Source organism: Aotus nancymaae, unplaced genomic scaffold (genome assembly GCF_030222135.1).
Source record: "Aotus nancymaae isolate 86718 unplaced genomic scaffold, 86718_ANA_hifiasm-v0.15.2.pri h1tg000008l, whole genome shotgun sequence".
Classification (NCBI taxonomy): domain Eukaryota; kingdom Metazoa; phylum Chordata; class Mammalia; order Primates; family Aotidae; genus Aotus; species Aotus nancymaae.
The window spans coordinates 32,215,381-32,241,350 of record NW_026988419.1 but is presented as its reverse complement, the minus strand read 5'-3'; the positions used below and the strand labels follow the sequence as shown (position 1 = coordinate 32,241,350).

The 25,970-nt window shown below is 38.2% G+C and overlaps 2 protein-coding genes across 7 annotated transcripts in view; one reads left to right on the top strand and one right to left on the bottom strand.

Moving 5' to 3' along the window:
- CASP8 (caspase 8) overlaps window positions 1-3,476 on the top strand; it is a 30,472-nt gene extending 26,996 nt beyond the window's left edge. For 3 of the 4 annotated variants that reach the window (XM_064373187.1, XM_064373188.1, XM_064373190.1), the window contains 2 exons: window positions 928-1,429; window positions 2,573-3,476. In XM_064373187.1, the coding sequence (XP_064229257.1) occupies window positions 928-1,429; window positions 2,573-2,708 (638 nt within the window). In that variant the 3' untranslated portion in view covers window positions 2,709-3,476. Of the gene's footprint in view, window positions 1-927; window positions 1,430-2,542 lie in introns of all 4 variants that reach the window. The other variant, XM_064373189.1, reaches the window with a different exon arrangement.
- Window positions 513-25,970, bottom strand: part of FLACC1 (flagellum associated containing coiled-coil domains 1) — a 47,523-nt gene continuing 22,065 nt past the window's right edge. For all 3 annotated transcript variants that reach the window (XM_064373191.1, XM_064373192.1, XM_064373193.1), the window contains 8 exons: window positions 14,298-14,395; window positions 14,032-14,084; window positions 11,986-12,085; window positions 10,355-10,458; window positions 8,258-8,320; window positions 5,472-5,561; window positions 5,234-5,343; window positions 513-4,545 (listed from right to left, as the gene is read on the bottom strand). In XM_064373191.1, the coding sequence (XP_064229261.1) occupies window positions 4,422-4,545; window positions 5,234-5,343; window positions 5,472-5,561; window positions 8,258-8,320; window positions 10,355-10,458; window positions 11,986-12,085; window positions 14,032-14,084; window positions 14,298-14,395 (742 nt within the window). In that variant the 3' untranslated portion in view covers window positions 513-4,421. The remainder of the gene's footprint in view (window positions 4,546-5,233; window positions 5,344-5,471; window positions 5,562-8,257; window positions 8,321-10,354; window positions 10,459-11,985; window positions 12,086-14,031; window positions 14,085-14,297; window positions 14,396-25,970) is intronic.

The following is a 25,970-nucleotide window of genomic DNA, read 5'->3' as shown; positions in this document are numbered from 1 at the left end:
CTTTTTGAGGCCAATGTGGGCAGATCACTTGAGGCTAGGAGTTAAGACCAGCCTGGCCAACATGGCAAAACCCCATCTCTACTAAAAAATACAAAAATTAGCAGGGTGTGGTGGCACGTGCCTGTAGTCCCAGCTACTCAGAAGGCTGAGGCAGGAGAACTGCTTGAACCCAGGAGGTAGAGGTTACAGTGAGCTGAGATTATGCCACTGCACTCCAGCCTGGGTGACAGAGTGAGACCTTGTCTAAAAAATAGAAAATTAAAATATTACTATGGATTCAACCAAAGATTGTAAATAATTGTGTAGGAACACCAAATGCTTATTCTCCATGATAAGAACTCAATGCAAAAGTTTAAAATTTGTAAATGAGTAATGAACAGGGTACCCAAATTCATTACAAAATGGAGGTTAATGTGAAAAAAAAAAGTGGTTAAAAACTGAAAGTGGTTGCCTTCATGGAATATGACTAGGTAATAGGGAGGGATAGAGAGGGGATAACTTTTTGTAAAAGGTCTTTTAGTTCTATTTTTTCAATTCATATCTTTTATTTTGCTAAATATAAATAACTTTGAGAAGGTTTAGTGATAGAATAAGTTGGATCTTTTATTCAAAAATTGTTTTTTTCTGATTATATAAGTAATACAGTTATTTTAAAAATTAGTTCAGTAGTAACCCTAAATGATAGCCTACCCATCCTGTAAACTGGTTTAGTAGAGAAAACAGACCAACAATAACACTCTCTCCTTTCTCATTTGCCTCTGGGTTTGAGAATGTTTTTAGCTGGTACCAACAAATATTAGAAGCCTACAGAATCCAGCTACTAATATAGAGGGTTTTGCTCTTGAATTTCTGGTTCAAAATGTGCTCTCCAGCTCTGGTCTGTGAATTACTGTGGTATAACATGTCTTTTCAAATTTCACTTTTCAGAGGCTTTGAGCAAGACCTTTGAAGAGCTTCATTTTGAGATCAGGCCCTACAATGACTGCACAGGAGAGAAAATCTATGAGATTTTGCAATCCTACCAACGCATGGACCACAGTAACAAGGACTGCTTCATCTGCTGTATCCTCTCCCATGGAGACAAGGGCGTCATCTACGGCACTGATGGACATGAGGCCCCCATATATGAGCTGACATCTCAGTTCACTGGTTTGAAGTGCCCTTCCCTTGCTGGAAAACCAAAAGTGTTTTTTATTCAGGCTTGTCAGGGGGATAACTACCAGAAAGGTATACCTGTTGAGACTGATTCAGAGGAGCAACCCTATTTAGAAATGGACTTATCATCACCTCAGACGAGATATATCCCAGATGAGGCTGACTTTCTACTGGGGATGGCCACTGTGAATAACTGTGTTTCCTACCGAAACCCTGCGGAGGGAACCTGGTATATCCAGTCACTTTGCCAGAGTCTGAGAGAACGGTGTCCTCGGTAAGTTTTGCCTACCCAGCCCTCCTCACTGTTACACTGCCTTCCCCCACCTACTCCATCACCACTACTATCTACTCATATTCAGAGCCTATTAGAAAATGCTTTACGGTTTAGATAACATTAACAGATCAGAGAACTGTCCAAGGGGAGTGGTTTCCATTCATCTCTAAATGTCTAGCTGTGGATCACATAGGTGTACTTCCCAGGTCAGTTGCAAAGGAGGAGAGTGGCAATTGCTAACATCCTTAGTTTATAGATGGACAAGCTGAGATGCTTTATGCCTTTATTCAGTACCTCAAAGGACAATCAGGGTATCACAGAGCAGGAAAGGACGGTAGTCATATAGTCCAGCTCTCTGTCTTTAGGCCAAAACACGACTGAGCCAACTCAACTAGTTTTGGGAATCTTCCAAGGAGGCAGTCACCCACTTCAATGTTTAACATCCTCCAACTCTGTCAAAAGGTCTCTAATAGCAAACCGTTCTCAAAACCTCTTCGTTCATTGTGGGAGATAAGTAGCACATTCCTTCTAGCCCTGTATTTCGTGTTTTGAGTATATGAAGAGTGAGAATTTCCCATAACTCAGATCACGAATCTAACTTAGATTTTGTAACTTAGATCATGAATCCTGCAACGTTTCTGGGGCTAGCTACCAAAGTAGAAGAAGAGGTTGCCCAAACAAAAACGCTAAGAGATCCTGGTGAGAAGAAGTTGGGAGTGGCTGCAGGAGACATTCTACTTTCAGTTGCCTTAAGTTTAATTGCATCAAAGATGAATCCACAGATGCAGTGTCAATTTGAGGCAGAGAATATTGAGGGGCACTGAAGCAATTGTGGGAGCCAAATAACATGGAGAAGAGTGAGATACACACAGGTCAGGAGAGAAAGAAACCAACTCTAATACTGACACCGAGGTTTCTGATGGTCAACAGAGTTCCTGAATAAACTGAAGGCAGTTATTAAGCTCTGAGATAACTCATTTACCTGTGAAGCTGGGGTAGGTTTTGGTTTAGCAACTTACTGTATCAAATAACTGATATTTTGAGAGAAAAAACTACAGAACTATCTCTGAGCACAGCAGAGGAAACAGTTCATCAGTTGCTTTTCCCCCACAGATAGTCACAATGTTATGTGATGTATTTCAGAGGCGATGATATTCTCGCCATCCTGACTGAAGTGAACTATGAAGTCAGCAACAAAGACGATAAGAAGAACATGGGGAAGCAGATGCCGCAGCCCACTTTCACACTAAGAAAAAAACTTGTTTTCTCTTCTGATTGATGGTGCTATTTAGATATATAACACTATGTTTATTTACTGGTTTTCTAGATTTTCTATATAATTTATTAATTGTTTCGCACTTTTTTTAAGAGCTAAAGTTAATAGGATATTAACAACAATAACACTGTCTCCTTTCTCTTTTGCCTAAGGCTTTGAGAATGTTTTAGGTGGTGGCAATAAATACCAGAAGCCAACAAAATCCAGCTATGAATATAGAGGGCTGACAGTTCAAATTGTTATCTATCAACATTAAGCCCACTGTTAATATTGTATTAACTTTAATTCTTTTTCCATTTAAACTCTCCGACACTAAAATTTTTAAAAATACACATAAAATGTAATCCCAGCACTTTGGGAGGGTGAGGTGGGAGGATCACTTGAGCCTTAGAGATCAGGGCTGCAGTGAGCCATGTTTTCACCACTGTACTCAAGCTTGGGTGATAGAACATGATCCCATCTCAAAAAAATTTTTTTTAAAATAAAATTTGATTAAAATCTTTTAAAAATTCAAATTATTTTATAAATTTTAAATAATCTGTCCCCAAATTAACTTTTGACTTCTTATTGCTTTTGTGATGTATACATGCTCACTAACTATATTTACTTTTTGCTAACAATGCTCTGGTCTTTTCATGCATTTGCATTTCCATTTGCTCTTTCATCTCTGCTTGGATTATTTTAAATTGTTAGGAATTAAGTTATCTTTAAAAGCTAAAAATCTTTTTTTCAAAAACATTTTTTAATAGAATAAAGTATAATTTGATCTTACTGCTCCTCAGAGATTTTTTGTGTTTGGTTTTGGTTTTTGCCAATGGCATCTCACAGGTGGAAAACATCTGGACCACACACATGTTCTATTTGAGCCTCCCACTATTGGCACACATTGAGGTTGTCGATGTTTAAAAATTAGGAGTTATCACGTAAACACCAGAATACCTTCTTTAAAAAAATCAGAATATCTGACAATATTGACCTCATGCTCTTGCATGGCAAAGGTCTGAGAAGCACCTTCTTCAGATGGGACAGCCCTCTGTGGGTCACTCTTCCCCACCCCCTGTGCCCAGCCCTGCCCAAACCCCTCTACTGAGGCTGCTGTGGGTTGCCACTGATCACTGTGCTTGTGCAATTGTTTTCCTTATGTCTAGCCTACTTCACTTATTTATGTTGCCTGCCCTGTGGGTGTCTGAATTCCGGTGATGGTCCAGAGAAGGTGGTAAGAATCATCAGAAACTCTTCCTAAGTCATAGGCTAGGGAACATGATTGAGAGATAGAGAAGTAGGGTGCATGGGTATGAGAGAAAAAGGTTTTAGAATAAAATCAACACATAATCTTTTTTTGTGACCTAAATGCCCCAGGGGACAAAGGTACAGCCCCAAATATAGTAAAAGTTCAATAGGAAGAAGGCCTTCAAATCAGTTTCTTTCTAATGAAATATGTAAGGCTGGAAGAAACATAGTACAAAACTCAGAGAAAGCTCAGCTCCCGGTACAGAGAGCGTCATTTTTCAATGAAGTGTTCATGATAAGCTGTGAAATTCAGATGAGAATTCAAACATTTTCAGTCACTCAGAAGAAAGCAAAAATAGAATCAGAGCAACCCAAGTACTAAACTCATTATATGCATTTTCTCAAGAAAACCCTCACAGGAGTTTCCTAGGCCTACAGAAATGGTGTGCCTACCATCTTCAACCCTGGAGAGCAACTTTTTGTTTATCATTCTTGTCCTTTCTTGTTACCATCTTCCATGGTGTCAGAATCATCCTTAGAAACAGTAACAGAGGCCAATCTCCCAGAACATCCTTCATAAATTTCTTCATTCTTAGACATTATCTTTTGCCTGTAAAAGAAAGGAAAGATGTATCAATATAAACTTAAAAGCTAGAAAAGGTATAGGATATTTGAAGGGCGGGGAGAGAAATGTGCCTTCTTTCCTTTACCATGGCAGTCTCTCACTCATTACTTGCAGTGGTTTTGAATTTAGCGAGGTAGGGTGTTTAGGTGACTAAAGTCCTATATGAGGACTTTTCTACTGAATCAATGCAATAAATAACTTTCCTGTATTAAAAAACTGACCAAAATGTATTTGAATGATTTAAGATGCAGCTTAAGTAACAGTACACCTTCTGATCCAAAGCGGATTTCCATAGGAACCAGAAGCAGCTGCATGTAATGGTAAGACTACCAAACTCTCAGGGGAGACGGATTTAAAAACCGCCCTCAATCAGAGAACTGAGCAAACTCAGAAACTGGCAGATACATTTCCTGTGTTGTGTTTCCTGTGTTGTTTTGCATAGAAACAAGGACACAGGCGAATGGGAGAAGTCTAGACACATCACCACTCCACCTCACGTGAACGGTTTGGCTTTGTGTCACTGGCTTAGAGCGACATACCTCCCTCCCGGAAAAAGCCCATGCCTTGACATTATTAGGGAGCACCTGTTCTATCTTCCTAACCCATTTCTCACTCAAACTCCTTCCCACTCCTAAAGAGAACTCAGCCATGTCTGTTTCAGCAGCAGCCGCACTTCAGATGAATGTTCTCTTCCGTCAGGATCTGAATGGTGTACTTATACTTTTCTTCAGCTTCAGCAAGCTTGGTCTGAAGTGTTTTCTCCAGATTTCCCACTGTAGCTTTCTGAAAGACATACATTTTAATAGTATCTTCCCCAACCCAGAGCCATCTAGGGCAGAGCTATATGGCAGAGCTATGCGGAGACCTGGGTTCTTCCCCCAACCCCCACCCCCACTCCAGCAGGGACTCACCTCTTTCTGGAATTCCAACTGGGTATAGTGGAGGTTTGTGTTAAGGGACTCTAGGATAAGAGCTTGCACCTGCAGTTCTTCCTCTATGACCTGCATAAGAAGAAGTTGTTTCAGGACATCATGCCGATGTCTATCTGTCTATTCTCTTCTCCAGGGCACCTGGACTGTAATGCAAGGGAGCACCTTGAACTACTCCTGCATCACTCATGGCCAATCACACCCTGTCAATCCTACCTCCTGTCTGTCTCACCCATCTATATCCTTCTCTTCAGCTTCACTAGAGCTCCTACGAATGGTTACAATGGCAATCAGTTATTCATTCACTAAACAGGTCTTTATTAAATACCTACTACTGATTCCAACTATATGACACTCTGGAAAAGGCAAAACTAGAGACACAAAAAAGATTAGTGGTTTCCAAGGATTGGGAGGGAAAAGGAGGGATGAATAGGTGGAGCAGAGCGCATTTTTAGAGCAGTGAAACTATTCTGTATGACACTATAATGGTGGATACATGACATAATGTATTAGGCAAAACCTATAGAATGTACAACACAAAGAGCCTTAATGTAAACCATAGTTTACATTAGGACTTTAGTTAATAAGAATGCACTTGGATGGGCACAGTGGCTCACACCTGTAATCCCAACACTTTGGGAGGCTGAGGTCAGGAATTCGAGACAGCCTGATCAACATGGAGAAACCTCATCTCTACTAAAAATACAAAATTAGCCAGGTATGGTGGCACGTGCCTGTGATACCAGCTACTTGGGAGGCCAAGGCAGGAGAATAGCTTGAACCTGGGAGGCAGAGGTTGTGGTGAGCCAATTGCACCATTGCACTCTAGCCTGGGAAACAAGGGCAAAACCTCATCTCAACAACAACAACAACAACAACAACAACAGCAAACCATCAACCTTGGCTCATCTATTGCAACAATGTGCCACCCCAATGCAAGATATTGATAATAGAGGAAACTGGTGGTGGGGTGGGGTAGTGTAGTATGAGGTGAAGGAAACAGCAGAAGTCCATGAAAACTAAGAGAGGTAAATGTTGCAAGGAAAGAGTGATCAGTTGCACCTGATACTGCTCATGTCAAGTAAGGTGAAGCATTCCTCAGATTTGGCAACTCTGAAGTTACTTGTGATTTTAACAGAGCAGTTTCCATGGCTGGGATGGGAGCAGAAGTGAGGTTGAGGTGTAAATGGGAGTTGACCCTTCTAACAGGTCCTGCCTCCCATCATTTTGCCTCTTCAGATTCTTCTTCACATTGCTGCCACAGTTATTTTCCCAAACGATAATCTCCTCCTCAAAAACCTCCAGTCGTGTCCCATTTGGAGAAAAGCAAATGTCGGGGCAGGGAGCTGAACCCTTAAATAGGGTGGCTTCTGAGAAGGTGGCGTTTGAATAAAGACCAGAAAAATTTAACCCAGAAGGAGGAAAGGAAGTTAGTCATGTGGCTATCTGGGAAAGAGCTTTTCAGGAAGAGAAAATATCAAAGACCCCAAGGTAGGAGCATCCTGGCCTGTTAAGGAAACAGCAAGGAGGCGAGTGCCTCTGGCGTAGAGTGATGGAGGGAAGAAATAGAAAGAGCTGAGGTTAGGGGAAGGAACCATCAGCAAGGAGCAGGTGGAACAATCCCCAGGGCCAACACAGGGCTGGGAATAGTTCATGGTTCCACCAGGCAGAGTAGAAAATCCTTCTCATACAGAGGGTGTGGTGCTGAGTACTCAGAGGGTATTACCTCAATAGTGGGGGCAAATTAGTTCTACACTACAAACTGCTTTAATTCTGCCCAACAAAGCTTAGAAAGCAAGGCTTGAAAAGATCAAATTGTTTCCAAGCAACTTAACTGCATCCCAGGGCAAAGCTCAAGAGTATCTAAAGGAATATGAAAATATTCAGCACCCAACAAGGTAAACATCACAATGGCTGACATCCAAGCCAGACTTACCAGGTATGCAAATAAGGAAATATGATCATAAATGAGGAGAAAAATCAATGAAGAGAAACAGATCCAGATATAACACAAATGGCAGAATTAGTAGACAAGCTCATTAAAATAGTTATTATAATACACTGGGTATACCTGCCTCCAAAACCCATTTCTTGAACTTGTAGGACACTACAGTATGTTTGCCTTTCAATAATGCTGAAGCCCTGTGTGGGCTCTAAGATAGAATTCATTTATAATGCCTTTACAATGACTAATATTATGACTAAAGTTTTCTAAAACATGTCCATTCTGGATCCAAATCAAATTCTCAGTGATGGAAGAATCACACATCACCTTGTGGGTTTGAACAGCTTCTCTTCAGTTGTCTCCTACAGACCACCTTAATTTGTCCCAGAATAGAGTCCCTGAGGAAGTTGTCATGTGTGGGGTACACTCCGAGTTTAAGGAGAGGCTTGATGACAGTTCCACAGGAGACAGTTTTATACTTTTCAGAGCTCAAAGGGAAAAACTTGGTGTTTTATGATTCAAAGATCATTTGTGGTTTGAATCTTGCTAGAAATGAAGGTCATTCAACATTGAAGATCACATAGTATACTGCTGATACACTTGTTCAAATTAGACTTTAAAAAGACCCACTGGCTTTATTTCAAAATAAAGATAATTTCAAAAATTATTTTTAACTTATTGAATTCAGTAAACTCAGCTTTAGGTCTTCCATTTCTTATTGGTTTTGGGGAAATTATCATTGATTCCATTATACTGAGAGCCTGTTATTTTACTGGTGTATTTGTAATACACCAAGTCCACAGGAAAGGATGAAAAAGCTTACCTCTTTGGCTTTTCTCAGCTTTTCTAATTGCAAGGTGTCACTTTCATGTTGTTTCAAGAGCTCCTAAAAACAATTTTATTTGGAAAAGGTTAGCACTGTGGTTCTGGCATATCTTCTAGGGAGTTAAGAAAGCCAGTCTAGGATTCAGGAATACAATATTCGCCAAATCTTAGACACTGCTATAAAGAAGCACGCACTATAAACTAGTGACATGACGTGTTGAAGTTAATGAAAATCTTACTTATGTTCAACCTTATCACACTGACAAATATTAAAAGAAACTGTATTTTCATCAAAAGCTTTTTTTATGTCAGTGTACAGATTCAATACTCTTAAGAATTAATTTCTCCACAGATTGATCTTTATATTCAATGAAATCCCAATCAAAATATCAGCAAGCTTCCTTGATAAGCTAATTCTAAATTGACAAGCTAGTTCTAACATTTATGTAAAAATACAAAGAATGTGGAAAGGGAAAATCATCTTGAAAAACAACAGCAAAGCTAGATAACCTTTACTACTCGATTTCAGACTTCAGTGGTTAAGACAATGTGTTGTTGACCTAAGTACAGAAAAATAGTAAAATTAAACAGAATAGAGAATCCTATCTCCCTCAAAACAACAAAGACACTGTATTAGTCTGTTTTCACATTGCTATAAAGAACTACCTGAGAGACTGGGTAATTTATAAAGAAAATAGTTTTAATTGAGTCACAGTTCTGCAATCATGGCTGGGGAGGCCTCAGGAAACTTACAATCATGGCAGAAGGTAAAGAGGAAGGAGGCATGTCTTATACAACTGGAACAAGAGGAAGAGAGAGAAGCAGGAGGTGGTATATACTTTTAAACAACCTGATCTTTTAAGAACTCACTCACTATCACAAGAACAGAAAGGGGGAGAATCTGCCCCCATGATCCAATCATCTCCCACCAGGCCCCTCCTCCAACATTGGGGATTACAATTTGACATGAGATTTGGGTGGGGACACAAATCCAAACTGTATCAGACACTAAAACAACTCAATGGGGAAAAGCAAGTGTCTTTAAAGAATGGCGTCAAGACAATTGAATATCCACATAGACAAAAATGACCCATGACCTTTGTACCTCACTTCATACACAAATATTATTCAAAATGGATCATAGAATCATAAAGGCTAAAATTTTAAAGCTTCTAAAAAATAGAGTATCTTCATGACCTTGGAATAGGCAAAGATTTTATAGAGAGGACACAAAAATCTGTAACAAGTAAAGAAAAAAAAATAATTGCCTTTCATCAAATTTTAAAACTTTTGCACATAGAAATATATCATTAACAAAATGAAGAGGCAAACCACAGACTGAGAGACAATATTTATAACATGTATATCTGACAAAAAAATGTATCCACAATATAAAAAGTACTCCTACATATCAACAATAAAAATATAAGCACCTTCTACTTTTTCAAATGGGAAAATAATGAACAGGCACTTTATGGAAGAAGATATATGAATGAACCAATAAACATATGAGAAAATGCCCAACATAATTAGTCACCAGGGAAACTAAAGCCATAATGAAGTACCACTTCATGCCCACTGGAATGGCCAAAATTAAAAAAGATTGGCAATACTAATTGCTGTGGAGGATGTAGAGCAACTAGAATTCCAATATATTTAACATGCAAGAATAAAATGGTACAACTACTTTGGAAAATTGGCAAGTTCCTATAAAGTTAAACCTGTATCTGCCCTAGTGCCCAGTAATAGCACTACAGCTATACAGCTACAGTGAAGAATGAGAAGGATATTCAGAGACAGGATTTTGGCAAAATAAGAAATTTCCGTTTCTGTGTGTTTAGCATTCTGTTATTTCCAGTTAATTATAAGTTTTGTTATAAGAACTCTTTGATAAGACTGTCTAGCCTGTGGAAAGATTGTCCAGCTAAAGGATAGCAAGACTGTTAGTCTGTTTGTATACATTTCCAGAAAGCTAGGAGAGGAGGATTATGTCAGAAAGACAAAAAGCTCACCTAATTATGGAGGCACACCTGGGGACCTGGGCATACCACCTGGACTACAGATTCAATCACCAAAGTGCTTTGGGCTGAGTTACCTCTTTCTCTGGAGTGAAGTTCTCAAAGACAGCACTGCAGGATTCATTTATTTTCTTCTTTTCTTCTTCTGACTCCAACTCAAATTTTTTGGTCATCTCTTTTTCTGTGGAAGTGACAGGAAAGCACATATACATGTAAAGATGGGAAAAGCAGGCGCAATGAGAAACCTAGAATATCTGAAGATAAAAGCAATTCCAGACTGGGTCAGACTCAAGGTCACTGCAGCCTGGTGTTCAGCCTCTGACACTCACCTGGAGATGCTTGAGGGTGAGGTAAGCATGGTGGTTGTCCTCAGTCACATTAGTCACATGGGATTTACCCCCCACATCTCTGGTTCTTTTGTGTGTAGTTTATTTTGAATCTGTTGTTTATTATTTTGTCCATTCCCTCTGCTGATGTAACCACTCTGCTATCTTGGATATCCTTATTTTAAAATAAAGCTGTTGGCTAACATGACTTTGCCAGCAAAAAAATTCATCCTGTACTTAGTGCTGGGGTATAGGTAGGCTTCAGCTGTTTTCCTGAGCAAGGAAACCTGCCAGTAGAGCCCCAATATCAAATAGGAGGAAGGAGGGGCAAAGGGAAACACAGATTTCTTCAGTGTCAGAATTCTGGGATTGGACAGGGAGTCTCTGGTCTGACAGGGTAAGCCTCTGACATGGCTGGATGGTGAGCAGCTAAATTCTGGTCTTCCAGAACTGGCAGTTACATCTTTACTTAGACTTTGACAACATGAGATGAGAGTCATATGAGTAGCTAGAATCTGGGATACGACTTGGGTTCCATTGCACCAGGATTCTAGGTAAAGCCCGAATATGAGCAGCTCCCCATCCCATTCCCCAGCCTTAACTCCAGGGTCTTCACATTACCTTCTGGCAGTCTAGAGTGCCCACCAGAATGTGAATTGATTTTCCCATGGAGTGTCTGCATTTAAATGAGTAATTTGTTAAAATTGACTAAATCTAGATGAATGCAATTGGCGTAGAATGTGGAATAGGTCTATAGAGCTCCCACTGCCACCTTAATTAGTCTTCTAGGCCTGGCGTAGCTTCCACAAATTCTTTTCGTTTTTCCATTTATGAGCAAGCTCAGTGGGAGTGGGAGGTACACTCACAGAGTACTTTGTATGATGCAAGCTCTGTGCTAATTGTTGGAAATATTAAAAATATCTACCAAGCATGGCTTCCTTCTGGAAGACATGGGAATATAGATGCTCTTAGTATAATGGATTGTGTTGTTCCCATCTGCCCCCTTCCCACATGCAAGTGAACATTTCACATTCTAATTAAAGAACTCTTGAAACTTTGGGTTCATCTGTGTCTAGATAAGAAGTCTGCACTCCGTACAGTGATTCTAGCATTTGTTTCAGCCATCATGGGCAAACTTGGACCAAATGAGTTTCAGAAGGTACAGGCTTAGACTCTCTTAGATAAGATGTCTGAACTTCAAAAAAGACCCTACCTTTGTCATTTTGCTTTCATGGAAACTCTGGGCACCTTCCATTCAGGTATCTATCAAGTGGCCCATCACCCTTGGTAAGCCTAAGGCCACCTTCCTCAAGTCACAACCAAACTTCATGGCAGTTTTTTAATGCACTTGTCATCAAAAAAGCTAGAGTTTCTGTACTCACTTTGCTGTAGCAGGACCTTTTCTCGCTCCAGCTTCTCATTCTTCTCCCATTTTGCCTTCTGTTTTGACCACTTCTCTTCCATTTCATCATAAATACTGTCCTGTGGAGGTACAAAGGTGCCATGAAGAAAAGGGTCCTAAAATAAAGGTGACCTGGAGAGGCTGTAAAACTCAACTCAGGGAGTTGACACTGCACAGTGGGCAGGGCCCAGCACCATGTTCTGTGCATCTTCCCTTACCTGGGGCCCTCACTGAGGGGCTCCTCCATGGGTGACTGGTAAGAAGTAAATTCCAGCCCAGCAGAGGGCTTGTGGAACCCAAAGGTCAAGGGGTTGCCCCACTAGAATTGAGCTTCCTTTGAAGACAGGTGGAGTTCTCCATGTTGAAGAATCATATGTCAGCTCCCCCTGAATCACAAATCCCTCTTCAATAGCACAAGAAGAAAGGAAATGCCTAGTAGTTAATTTGAACACTTAGAAAATAAGGGGATGTTTTTCAGAGAATGTCTGCTTTTTCTCAGTAAATCTTTCTTTTGTGGGTGAGGTTAAATAAGCCTAATCCAATATCAGTCCTGTTGCTTGGCTCAGATTTCATGAACATGGAACCCTAGGAGGGAGAAGGCCCTGGATCTGGATGCTGCTCATAGAGTCTAAGGATGCTGACTACCTTCTTTTTTAGGTTAGCAGAAGGGTTCACACCCAACCAATTCTATTTACCACTCACATGTCTAAGGCTTTGCTCTGTGATGTGATGTTTTCCCTGATTATACCAAGGAGTATCTTAAAAAATAAGTTTTAGACACAGGCTCAAAACTTAAACCGTAAGTGGTAAATAGAATTTCAGAGGTGATACTGGTGTTTAACTTTTGATAGGTTGACCAAGTGTCTTTGTTTGCCTGGCACTTAGGGGTATTTTGGGACTCTGGACTCTCAGTGCTAAAACCTGGAAAGTCTCAGGCAAACTAGAACTAGTTGGTCACTGTACTTTACAATTAAATAGGATGAAGTCTTGAGGCTTCAGTCCTTTCCAAACCCACTACCCATCTCCTAACTCTCTTCATCTACCTTCTAAGAAATCACGCCCTAACTTTTTTTCCTGTGCCTTCATCAAATTAGCTGATTAAATGGATGGGTTTTATTCTGAGATGACAGGAGGACTCCATGCTTTGAATGAAATAATCTGTTCCTGAATGGTATCTGGGATAACAATGAAATCAAGATGGAAATTCAAAAATTTTTTGAATTATATGATGATATTGACACAAGTTATCAAAACCTCTGGGATAGGTGGGGTGTGGTGGCTCACATCTGTAATCTTAGCACTTTGGGAGGCCAAACAGGTGGATCAATTGAGGCCAGGCGTTTGAGACCAGCCTGGCCAACATGGTGAAACCCCCCATCTTTACCCCCGGACCTAAAATAAAAGTTGACTTTTTTTTTTTAAAGTTCATTCCTTTTGACCAAGCACTCTACTTCTAGAATCAAAGATATTCAAAGTGGTATTATCTGTTACAGTAAGCAACTGGAACCACTCAAATGCCCAATAATAGGGGAACAGTAAAATTTTAGAACCCAATGGCAATTTCACTAGGATAAAATCTTGTCATTAAAAAGGAGGGAAAAGTTTCTTATATGCCTGATAAAGAAGATATAAAAATATATATACATGTTATACAATATACAATACGATCTCAACTACAGTTCTAAAGTACAGATACTAGCAGTGGTTACCTTTGGGTGGTGATATTTCGTTTTGTTGTTATTGTTGGTTTTTGTAGTTCCATTAAAAAAAATAAGAAGCTATTACTTTTTTAATCACAAACATATTTTTCAGTAGTGCTCTTCAGGATTTGGGTGCCTGACTTGTCATTCATGGAAGTCATTGGGTTCATCCTCCCCCTGGGTGCAGCTAGTGCCACTTAGGTCCAAGGATGCTGAGAATCTCAGGATATTATTTTCTGGACAAGAGCTATAGATTCAACCCAATGTTATCAGCCAGGAATGAGCCTTACTTCTCTTGTAATCCAACAGGGAGCTCTGTATCTCACCTGATACATACGAAACATATTCTTCAAATACTTGTATTCTTTTCCCATCTCCTCTGGATAAAAGGAAAACAACAGGGTCATCATTAGTCTTCTGATATGCACATTTTCAAATTCAAATGTGAGCTCTCCTGCACACCTTCCCCACCCCAAGCTCATCACCAAGGTAGTAAAACCTTTATGTGTCCCAGAAATCACCCTAGAAGCTTATTAGAAATATGTCTGCCTGGACCTTCATCCAGGGTCATTCTCCCAGGTCCCAGCAGTACCTAGCTTCTCTTGGGCAGCCAACTTCTCCGCCTTCAAGGCTGCTTTGTAGTTGTTCTCCAACTCAATGAGCTCTGCTTCATGGGCCTCTTTGAGCTCCCTGCGGGACCCCAGGAGAAGGCCACAATCATTAGTAAAAAGAAGTCCAGAGCTGAGCTGTTACACTGATCTGATCCAACCCCTCCACTCTCCCACAGGAAGTGAGGTTCTCACTTTTCTACTTTAAAAAAATTTTAAATCTTTTTTTTTTTTTTTTTTTTTTTGAGTCAGGTCTCACTCTGTTGCTCAGAGTGAGTGTGGTGGCATGGTCATAGCTCATTGCAGCCTCAACCTCGCAGGCTCAAGTGATCTTCCCACCTCAGCTTCCCAAGTAGTTGGGAACACAGGCATATGCCACCATGCCTGCCTAATTTTCTAATTTTTTGTAGAGAAGGGGTCTTGCTATGTTATCCAGGCTGGTCTCAAACTACTCCTGGACTTAAGCGATCTCCTGCTGTGGCTTCCAGAAGTGCTGGGATTACAGGTGTGAGCTACCATACCCGGCCTGGGGCCTTCACTTCCTGAAGCATTATCCTGGCATCTATCCAGAAAGGGTGAGATGACCCTTTTTTTACGACCATTGTTTTGAATGGAGCCAGCATGACCACAGATTCCCCTCTAGTACTCAGCACAGTCCTGTCTATAGCTTGCTTGGGGAACTATGGGCTGCATTAGCACCAAGGATAATTTTAGAACCCAAGTTCTCTCCAGCCTCCATCCCAGGAGGCGATGCTGGCAGTATTTATGATGAGTATTAAAATGAGTCCATATGAGCTATCAAGCATGAAAAGACATGGAGGAAGCTTAAAAGCATATTACTAAGTGAAGAAAGCCAATCTGAAAAGGCTACATAGGGTATGATTCCAACTATATGACATTCTGAAAAAGGTAAAAGTATGGAGACCGTAAAAAGATCAGTGTTGGACAGAGGTTAGGGGTGGGAAGTAGAATCAACAGGCAGAGCACAGTGGATTTTTAGGTCAGTGAAACTATTGTGTATGACACTAGAATGGTGGATACATGTCATTACACATCTGTCCAAACTCATTGAATGTACAGCACCAAGAGTGAACTTTAACATGAACTTTGGGTGGTAATGATGTGTCAATATAGGTTCATTGATTATAACACATGTTACACTCTGGTAGGGATATTGATAATGGGGGAAGCTAGGTGTGTAAGGGAGCAAGTATCTGGGAAATCTTTTTTACTTTCCCCTCGGTGTTGTTGTAAACCTAAAACTACTCTAAAAAATAAAGTTTATACATGAATAAATACATAAAAGTTTATGGCTCAGCTAAGAGTGCTGTCTCTCCACCAGGATTTCTATTTTTAATTGTAAATTGGTAACTTATAATTGTATATATTTATGGGATAAAATGTGATATTATGATTTATGAATACAATGTGGAATAATTAAATTAAACTAATTAACACAGACATCACCTGAAGTACTTAAAAAGGTTTTTTCTTTTTTCTTTTCTTTTTTTGAGACGGAGTCTGGTTCTGTTGTCCAGGCTGGAGTGCAATGGCGCAATCGTGGCTCACTGCAGCCTCCACCTCCCTGGTTCAAGCGATTCTCCCACCTCAGCCTCCCGAGTAGCCGGGATTACAGGCATCTGCCATTATGTCCAACAAGTTTTTGTATTTTTGTAGATGGGGTTTCACCATATTGGGCCAGGCTGGTCTTAAACTTGTGACCTCAGGTGATCCACCTGCCTTGGCTTCCCAAAGTGCTGGGATTACAGGCTTGAGCCACTACGCCCAGCAGCCTAAAAGTTTTTTCAATGAGAACATCTGAAATTTATTCTTAGCAATTTTGAAATGTCCAATACCTTATTAACTCTATTTACCACTCTGTGCAATAGATCTAAAAAAAATCCCATATTTTTCCTGCCTAATTCAGATTTTGTATCCTTTGACCATCGTCTCCCTATTTCCCCCACCCCCAGCCTATTTAACTGCCATTTTACTCTCTGTTTCTATGAGTTTGATTGTTTCAGATCCCACATATGAGTGAGAACATGTAGCATTTGTCTTCCTTTGCCGGGTTTGTTTTATTTAGCATAATGCTCTCCAGTTCCATCCATGTTGTCACAAATGCCAGAATTTTCTTAATTTCCTTCTTTTTTAAAGGCTGAATAGTATTCCATTATATATATATACCACATTTTCTTTATCCATTTATCAACTGATGGACACTTAGGTTGATTTCATAACTTGGCTATTGTTAATGGTGCTGCATTGAACATGATTAGCAATATTGAGCATTTTTTCATATGTCTGTTGGCCATTTATATGCCTTCTTTTGAGAAATATCTGTTCAGGTCCCTTGTCCATTTTTTAATTGGATTTTTTGTTTTCTTGATAGTGAATTGTTTGAGTACCTTTTATATTTTGGATATTAATATCTTATCAGATACATACTTGCAAATATTTTCTCACAATCTGTAGGTCATCTCTGCACACCATTAATTGTGCATAAGCTTTTGGTGTGCATAAGCTTTTTAGTTTGATGTAATCCCATTTGTCTATTTTTGTTTTTGTTGCTTGTGCTTTTGGGGTCAAATAAAAAAAATCATTGTCCAGATAAATGTCATAAAGTTTTTTCCCTTTTTTCTAGTAGCTTTACAATTTCTATTCTTATGTTTAAGTCTTTAATCCATTTTGAGTTGATTTTTATGTATGGTGTGAGACAAGGGTCCAATTTCATTCTTCTGCATGTGGCTGTCCAGTTTTCCCAACACCATTTATTAAGAGACTATCCTTTTCCTATTGTGTATTCTTGTCACCTTTGCTGAAAATCAATTGACCATACATGTGAGGGTTGATTTCTGGGCTCTCTGTTCGGATTCATTGGTCAATGTGTTTATTTATTTTTTCCAGCACTATGCTGTTTTAATTACTGTAGCTTCATAGTATAGTTTGAAATCAGGTAGTATAATGTCTCCAGGTTTGTCCTTTTGGCTCCTAATCACATTGCCTGTTGAGTTTGTGTGTGTGTGTGTGTGTGTGTGTGTGTGTGTGGTTCCATAAGAATTTTTAAATCGTTGTTTCTATTTCTATGAAACATGCCATTGGAATTTTGATAGAGATTGCAATGAATCTGTAGATCACTTTGGGCAGTATGGGTATTTGAACAATATTAATTCTTCCAATTCATAAACATGGATTATCTTTCCATTTATTTGTGTCTTCTTTAATTTCTTTCATCAGTGTTTCCTAGTCTTCAGTGTATAGGTCTTTTACCAACTTGGTTAAATTTATTGCCACTTTTTTTTTGTAGCTATTGTAAATAAGATTGTTCTCTCGATTTCTTTTTTGGACAGTTTGTTGTTAGCATGTAGAAATACTGCTGTTTTTTGTATGTCGATTTTGTTCCCTGAAATTTTACTATATTTGGCTATTAGTTCCAACAGTTTTTTGGTGAAGACTGTAGGATTTTCTATAGATAAGATCATGCCGCAAATAGTGGCAATTTCACTTCCTTCTCTCTTGTTTGGATGCTTTTGTTTCTTTTTCTTGCCTAATTGCTCTGGCAAGGACTTCCAATACTATGTTGAATACAAGTGGTGGGAGTGGGCACCCTTGTCTTCTTCTTATATATGGTCTTTATTGAGTTAAGGTACATTCTTTCTATACTTAAATTGGTGAGAGTTTTTATCATAAAAGGATGCTGAATTTTGTCAAATACTTTTTCCTTATCTAATGAGATGATCATATGGTTTTTGTCCTTCATTCTATTAATGCGAGGTATCACATTTATTGATTTGTGTATGTTCAACCATTGTTGCATCCCAGGGATAAATCCAACTGGATCATGGTGGATGATCCTTTTTTTAAAATTGTACTTTAGATTCTGGGGTACATGTGCAGATCATGCAAGATTGTTGCATAGGTACATTCACGGCAAGGTGGTTTGTTGCCTCCATCCTCCCATCACCTATACCTGACATTTCTCCCTATGTTATCCCTTACCACCCTCCCTCCCACTATCCCTCCCCGGCCCCCACAAAGGACCCTAGTGTGTGATGCTCCCCTCTCTGTGTCCATGTGTTCTCATTGTTCAACACCTACCTATGAGTGAGAACATGCTGTTTTTGATTTTCTGTTCTTGTGTCGGTTTGCTGAGAATGTTGGTTTCCAGGTTCATCCATGTCCCTACAAGGGACACAAACTCATCGTTTTTTATAGCTGCATAGTATTCCATGGTGTATATGTGCCACATTTTCTTTGTCCAGTCTATCATTGATGGGCATTTGGGTTGGTTCCAGGTCTTTGCTATTGTAAACAGTGCGGCGATGAACATGCATGTGCATGTGTCTTTCTAATAGAGTGATTTATAATCCTTTGGATATATACCCAGTAATGGGATTGCTGGATCAAATGGAATTTCTATTTCTAGATCCTTGAGGAATCGCCACACTGTCTTCCACAATGGCTGAACTACTTTATACTCCCACCAACTGTGTTAAAGTGTGCCTATTTCTCCACATCCTCTCCAGCATCTGTCTCCAGATTTTCTAACGATCACTGTTCTAACTGGCATGAGATGGTATCTAAATGTAGTTTTGATTTGCATTTCTCTAATGACCAGTGATGATGAGCATTTTTTCATATGTTTGTTGGCTTCATATGTGTCTTCTTTTGAAAAGTGTCTGTTCATATCCTTCACCCACTTTTAGATGGGTTTGTTTTTTTCTTGTAAATCTGTCTTAGTTCTTTGTAGATTCTGGATATTAGCCCTTTGTCTCATGGGGAGATCACAAAATTTTTTTCCCATTCTGTTGCTTGCTGGTTCACTCTAATGATTGTCTCTTTTGCTGTACAGAAGCTCTGAAGTTTAATTAGATCCCATTTATAGGTAGTGAGTGTGTCGTAAATAGCTTTTATTATTTTGTGATACTTTCCATCGATATCTAGTTCATTGAGAGTTTTTAGCATAAAGCGCCACTGAATTTTGTCAAAGGCCTTCCCTGCATCTATTAAGATAATCATGTGGTTTTTGTCTTTGGTTCTATTTACGGTGGATTTCATTTATAGATTTGTGTATGTTGAACCAGCCTTGCATCCCTGGGATGAAGCCTACTTCCAATATGTTGTTGAATTCTGTTTGCTGATATTTCATTATGGATTTTTGCATCTATGTTCATTAAGGATTTGGGCCTGTAATTTTATTTTCTCATAATGTTCTTGTCTGACTTGGTATCAGGGTAATGCTGGTCTCATAAAAATATTGTGAAAGTCCTCCCACCTCTTCAATATTTTGGAAGAATTTGAGAAAAATTGATGTGATTCTTTTTTAAATGTCTGGTAGAATTAAGCAGAAAAAGCATCAGCTTTGGTTTTTTTTGGATGGTAGGCTTGTTATTACCTATCCAATCTCCTCGTTATTGGTCTGCTCAGATTTTCTATTGTTTTTATGATTCAGTCTTAGTAGGTTGTGTGTGTCTAGAAATTTATCAATTTCTTCTAGGTTATTCAGTTCCTTGCCATATAAATGTTCACAGTGGTCTCTTATGATCCTGCATATTCGTCATATCAGCTGTAATGTCTCCTCTTTCATTTCTGATTTTATTTATTTAAGTCTTTCTTTTTTTCTTAGTTTAGCTAAAGGTTTGTTGCTTTTATGTTTTCAAAAAAAAAAAAACTCAGTTTCATTGATACTTTATATTGTTTTTCTAGTCTCTATTTCATTTATTTCTGCTTTGATCTTTATTATTTTATTTCTTCAGCATACTTTGGGCTTAATTTGTTCTTCTTTTCCTAGTTTTGTGAGGTATAATATTAGCTTCTTTGATATCTCTCTTCTTTTTATCTACTTCTTTTGACTAATAGCCATTTATTGAAAAGCCTATCTTTTTCCCATTGCGTGTTCTTGGCACATTTGTCAAAAATCAGTTGGCTATAGGTGTATAAATTTATTTATAGGCCCCTATTCTGTTCCATTGGTCTATGTGTCCGTTTTTTTATGCCAGTATCATACTGTTTGGGTTACTATAGCTTTGTAGTATTGTTTAGAATCAGGTAGTGTGATGCTTCCAGCTTTGTTATTTTTGCTCGGGATTGTTTTGGCTATTTGGGGACTTTGTGGTTCCATATGAATTTTAAGATTATTTCTTCTATTTTTGTGAAGAACATTTTTGGTATTTTGATAGGGGTTGTATTAAATCTGTATAGTGCTTTGAGTAGTATGACCATTTAAAATATATTAATTCTTCCAATCCATGAACATGGGATATCTTTCCATTTATTTGCTTCTTCTTCCATTTATTTTATTAATGTTTTATAATTTTTCAGTGTAGAAATCTTTCACTTTCTTGGTTAAATTTTATTTTTTAAGCTAGCCTAAATAGAATTGTTTTCTTTTTTAGATAGTTAACTATTAGTGTATAGAAATGCTACTAATTTTTTTTTCTCCATTTTTATTTTAGGTTCAGGGGTACAGGTACATGTTTGTTGCATAGGTAAATTGTATGTCACTGGAGCTTGGTGTACAAATGATTTCATTGCCCAGGGAGTGAGCATAGTACCTGACAGGTAGTTTTTGAATCTTCATTCTCCTCTCAATCTTCACCTTCAAGTAGGCCCCAGTGTCTATTGCGCTCTTCTTTGTATACGTGTGTACTCAGGGTTTAGTTCCCACTTACAAGTGAAAATATGCAGTATTTGGTTTTCTCTTCCTGTGTTAATTCACTTAGGATGATGGCCTCCAGCTGCATCCATATTGCTGCAATGGACATGATTTTGTTCTTTTTATGGCTGTGTAGTATTCAATGGCGTATATGTACCACATTTTCTTTATCCAATCCACCATTGATGGTCATCTAGGTTGATTCCATATCTTTGTTACTGTGAATAGTGCTGTGATGAACATACACATGCATGTGTCTTTTTGGTAGAATGATTTATATTCTTTTGCGTATACACCCAGTAATGGGATTGCTGGGTCAAATGGTAGTTCTGTCTAAGTTCTTTGAGAAATCTCCAAACTGATTTCCACAGTGGCTGAACTAATTAACATTCCCACCAATAGTGTACAAGCATTTCCTGTTCTCCACAATCTTTGAAGAAATATCCAGTAGTTCAATTGCTGGTTCATATTTTTAGTTTTTTTGAGAAATCTCTATAGTATTTTCCATAGTGACTGTACCAATTTACATTTCCACCAACAGTATATATTAGTTCCCTTTTCTCCACATCTTCATCAACATCTGTTATTTTTTGACTTTTCATAATAGCCATTCTAACTGGTGTAAGATGATATCTTTTTCTGTTTTTGCTCTACATTTCTCTGATGATTAGTGATGTTGAACACATACTTATTGGCTATTTGTATGTCTTCCTTTGAGAAATGTCTACTGATATTCTTTGCCCATTTTTAATGAATTTGTGTTTGTTTTACTGTTAAGTTGTTTGAGGCCTCTGTCAAATGAGTAGTTTGCAAATATTGGAATGTCTCTTCACTTTGTTGATGGTTTCTTTTGCTGTGTAGAAGCTTCTTAGTTTAATATAGTCCCATTTGTCTTTTTTGTTGCCTTTTGGTTTGTTTTTTGTTTTTGTTTTTATTTTATTTTAAAGTCTTAGTCATAAAATCTTTGCCTAGACAAATGTCCTAAAGAGTTTTTCCTATGTTTTCTTCTAGTAGTTTTATAGCTTTGGGTTTTACATTTAAGGCTGTAATCCATCTTGAGTTCATTTTTGTATATGGTGAGAGATAGGGGTCTAGTTTTACTCTTTTGCATATGGTTATTCAGTTTTCTCAGCATCATTTATTGAAGAGGGTGCCCTGTCCCCAGTGTATGTTCTTGACAGCATTATCAAAGATCAGTTGGCTATAATTATATGAATTTATTTCTGAATTCTCTACTCTGTTCCATGGTTTATGTTTATGTGTCTATTTTTATACTAAGACTATGCCATTTTGGTTATGATAGCCTTGCTCTATATCAAGGAGTGCAGTTGGAGTGTGGTGGCATGATCATAGCTCACTGCAGCCTTGACCTTCTGGGCTCAAGTGATCCTCTCACCTCAGCCTCCCAAGTAATACTCCAAGCACACTCCAAAATACCTGGATAATTTTTAATCTTTTGTGTAGACAGTGTCTCGATATCTTGTGAAGGCTAGTCTCAAACTCCTGGTTGCAAGCCATCCTCCTGCCTTGGCATCTCAAAGTTCTGGGATTACAGGTGTGAGTCACCATGCCTGGTCTTGTAATATATTTTGAAGTGAGGTAATGTGATGACTCCAGATGTTTTTTCCCCCACAGGATTGCTACGGCTATTTTGACTCATTTTTTGCTCCATATGAACTTTAGAATTGTTTTTTCTATTTCTGTGAAAAGTGACATTGGTAATTTAGGAATTGCATTGAGTCTGTACTGCATTGGGCAGCATGGCCATTTTAGTGATATTAATTCTTCCAGTCCATGAGCATGGATGGAATGTATTAATGTATTTCATTTTGTTTGTGTCCTCTTCAATTTCTTACATTTGTGTTTTGAAGTTTTCCTTCTAAAGGTCTTTCATCTTTTTGGTTATTTAATTTATTCCTAGATATTTTATGCCTTGTAGCCACTGTAAATGTTATTATCTTCTTGATTTCTCTTTTGTATATTTCATTGTTGGTGTATAGAGATGCAACTGATATTGTATGTTGATTATGTATTATGCAACTTTACTGAATTTGCTTATTAGTGCTAAGAGTTTTTTGATGGAATTTTTTGCGATTTTCATATATAAGATCATGTTTTTCTGCAAAGAGGGATCATTTGGCTTTCTCTTTTCCAATGTGGATGCCTTTTATTTCTTTCTGTTACAGGATTGCTCTGGCTAGGACTTCCAGTATTATGTTGAATAGGAGTGGTAAAAGTGGGGATCGTTGCCTTGTTTCAGTTCTTAAAGGAAAAGTTTACAACTTTTCCCTGTTCAGTAGGATGATAGCTACAGATTTGTCTAACTCCCTTAACTTTTGTTTGGGAAAGTTTATATTTCTCCCCCAACTGGAGAAGACAGATGATATTCTTGATAGGCAGTTTTTTCCTTCTGCACTTTTAATACATCACCACACTGTCTCCTGGCCTACAGGGTTTCTGTTGAGAAATTACAATTGTATTGTGACTCCTTTATATGTGACGTGTTTCTTACCTCCTTATGTTCTCAGAATTTTTGTTTTGTCTTTGATTTTTGATAGTTTGATTATTATGTGTCTTGGTGTACTCATCTTTGAGTTTAATTTGATTGAATTTGTTTAGCAGCTGGTGCACAGGAACTCTCTGTACTTTCCCCTCATTTTTGCTATAAACCTAAAACTGCTCTAACAGATAAAGTCTATAGACAAATAGATGCATAAAAGGCTATGACTCAACTAAGAGTGCTATCTCTCCACCAGGATTTCTGAGGCTGCTCTGGTGTGCAGCAAGTAGCCTGAAAGGGGATGTTAAGATTATCTTCACTTACATGCATAACAAAACTCCTTTAAAAAAAGACATATGCACATGTATGTCCATTGCAGCATGGTTTACAATAGCAAAGACCTGGAAACAACCCAAATGCTCATCAATGATCGACTGGACAAAGAAAATGTGGCACATATACATCATGGAATACTATGCAGCCATAAAAAATGATGAGCTCATGTCCTTTGTAGGGACTTGGATGAATCTGGAAACCATCATTCTCAGAAAACTGACACAAGAACAGAAAATCAAACACCACATGTTCTCACTCATAGGCAGGTGTTGAACAATGAGAACACGTGGACACAGGGAGGGGAACATCACACACTGGGGTCAGTCGAGGGGCTAGGGGAGGGACAGCGGGGGGTGGGGAGGGTGGGGAGGGATAACGTGGGGAGAATGACAAATACAGATGATGGGGGAATGGAGACAGCAAACTACCTTGCCATGTATTTAGCTATGCAACAACCCTGCATGATCTGCACATGTACCCCAGAACCTAAAGTACAATTAAAAAAAATAATAAATTTTATTATGTATATTTAAGGTATACAGCATGATGTTATGAGATTTATATATATATGAATCACATATATAATCTCCACTGTAGTAACCATTTTACTATACATATACTACACATAATTTTTACTCTATATATATGCACACTAAACACACACACACACATATATATATATAAATGGTTACAATAGTGGAGATTACTCTATATATATAGTAAAAACGTTACTATAGTGAAACAAATGTACATATCCATCATCTCACTTAGTTAACCATTTTCCCCCCGTGGCGCCAACAGCTATAAAGTCTTTTAGCAACAATTCTTTTTTTTTTTTATTTTCTTTTGGAGATTTTATGATCAATTCCAAATATACAGTACAGGGTAGATGAAATGATTAAGAAAAAAAATCATATTTAATTCCCCATCAACACTAAGCCATACTATTAAAAATGTGTTTCAAAATACTTAGCCAGATCACCAAATCTCAGTCACTACCTTAGTTTAAATATTCACTAAGAAAATAAGCAACAGAAATCCATTGTGAGACAGCATCTAGAGAGAACAGCTACACTGCTATATATAATTTATTAACTTAGTAGTTTTAGTCTCTCAATATTTAGCAAGTTTGTTTAAAAATTACCATTCCCATTGGTTTATAGTGACATTAATATAAATCCATAATTTCAAAGTCAACATTCCTTTCACTGTGAACATAAGACTTCTTAAAAGATAGTTGTGGGTTGGGGAACAATAATGACTATGGCTGGTGGGCACTGTTCAAAGCCAGAAAGACTGGCAGGCTTAGAAATGCATATACTACATATACACGCACCCTCAGTACACTACTGTTCCCCACATTTTTGCTGTACATTCTTGTCTCAAACTATGGTATAAATCATTCCATTAAATTTGAAAAACAAGATGAATACATCTTCATCTTCATTTCAAAATAACCCTTTTAAATGAAAAAGAAGTTCCTCATATTTGTTAAATCCGTTCAAAAGTTGGATTTAAATACTTTCTTCACAACATGTACAATTTTTTTCACCCTTAGTGCCTCATTACAATCAGTTTGGCAGTAAGACTTCCAATGCTTTATCAAAAATGGCATTCAATAGAGTATAAGATTGTTAAATCTGCATTTGAATCATTCTTACCACAATGAATTATAACAAAGTCCAAAAAATGTATGACTATTCATCAACACCCTTGGAACCTATCAATTATTGCAAATAATCTCACACGTGCATATAATTCAAACATAAACTTTGTGGGGAGGGGGTATAAAATAAATACTACAGTATTTCTTCAATTCTATTTAATGCTGCCTAGCTGGTAAAATGAAAGATTAATATTACTAACAGGGAGAGTCAAACTATTTTAAGGACTGTTTTCTAAGTAGAACAATTTTGCAAAACAAAGATAAGCAAGAGCCTATGCAAATACACTTGTAGTGTAATGTAATTGCTAATATGAGGTATAATCTGTAAGCAATTAATACAAATATAAATAGGTATAAGCCACCACTAACTCACAGTCTGGTGAAAAGCTTCTCAGCTAAAGTAGTTTGAGGACAAGGTTAAGGGAAATGAGAAGGGGTGGACAGGGCAGGTTTCCAGTGGGAACATCATTTACGTGCCTTATCATTATCATAATCCTGTA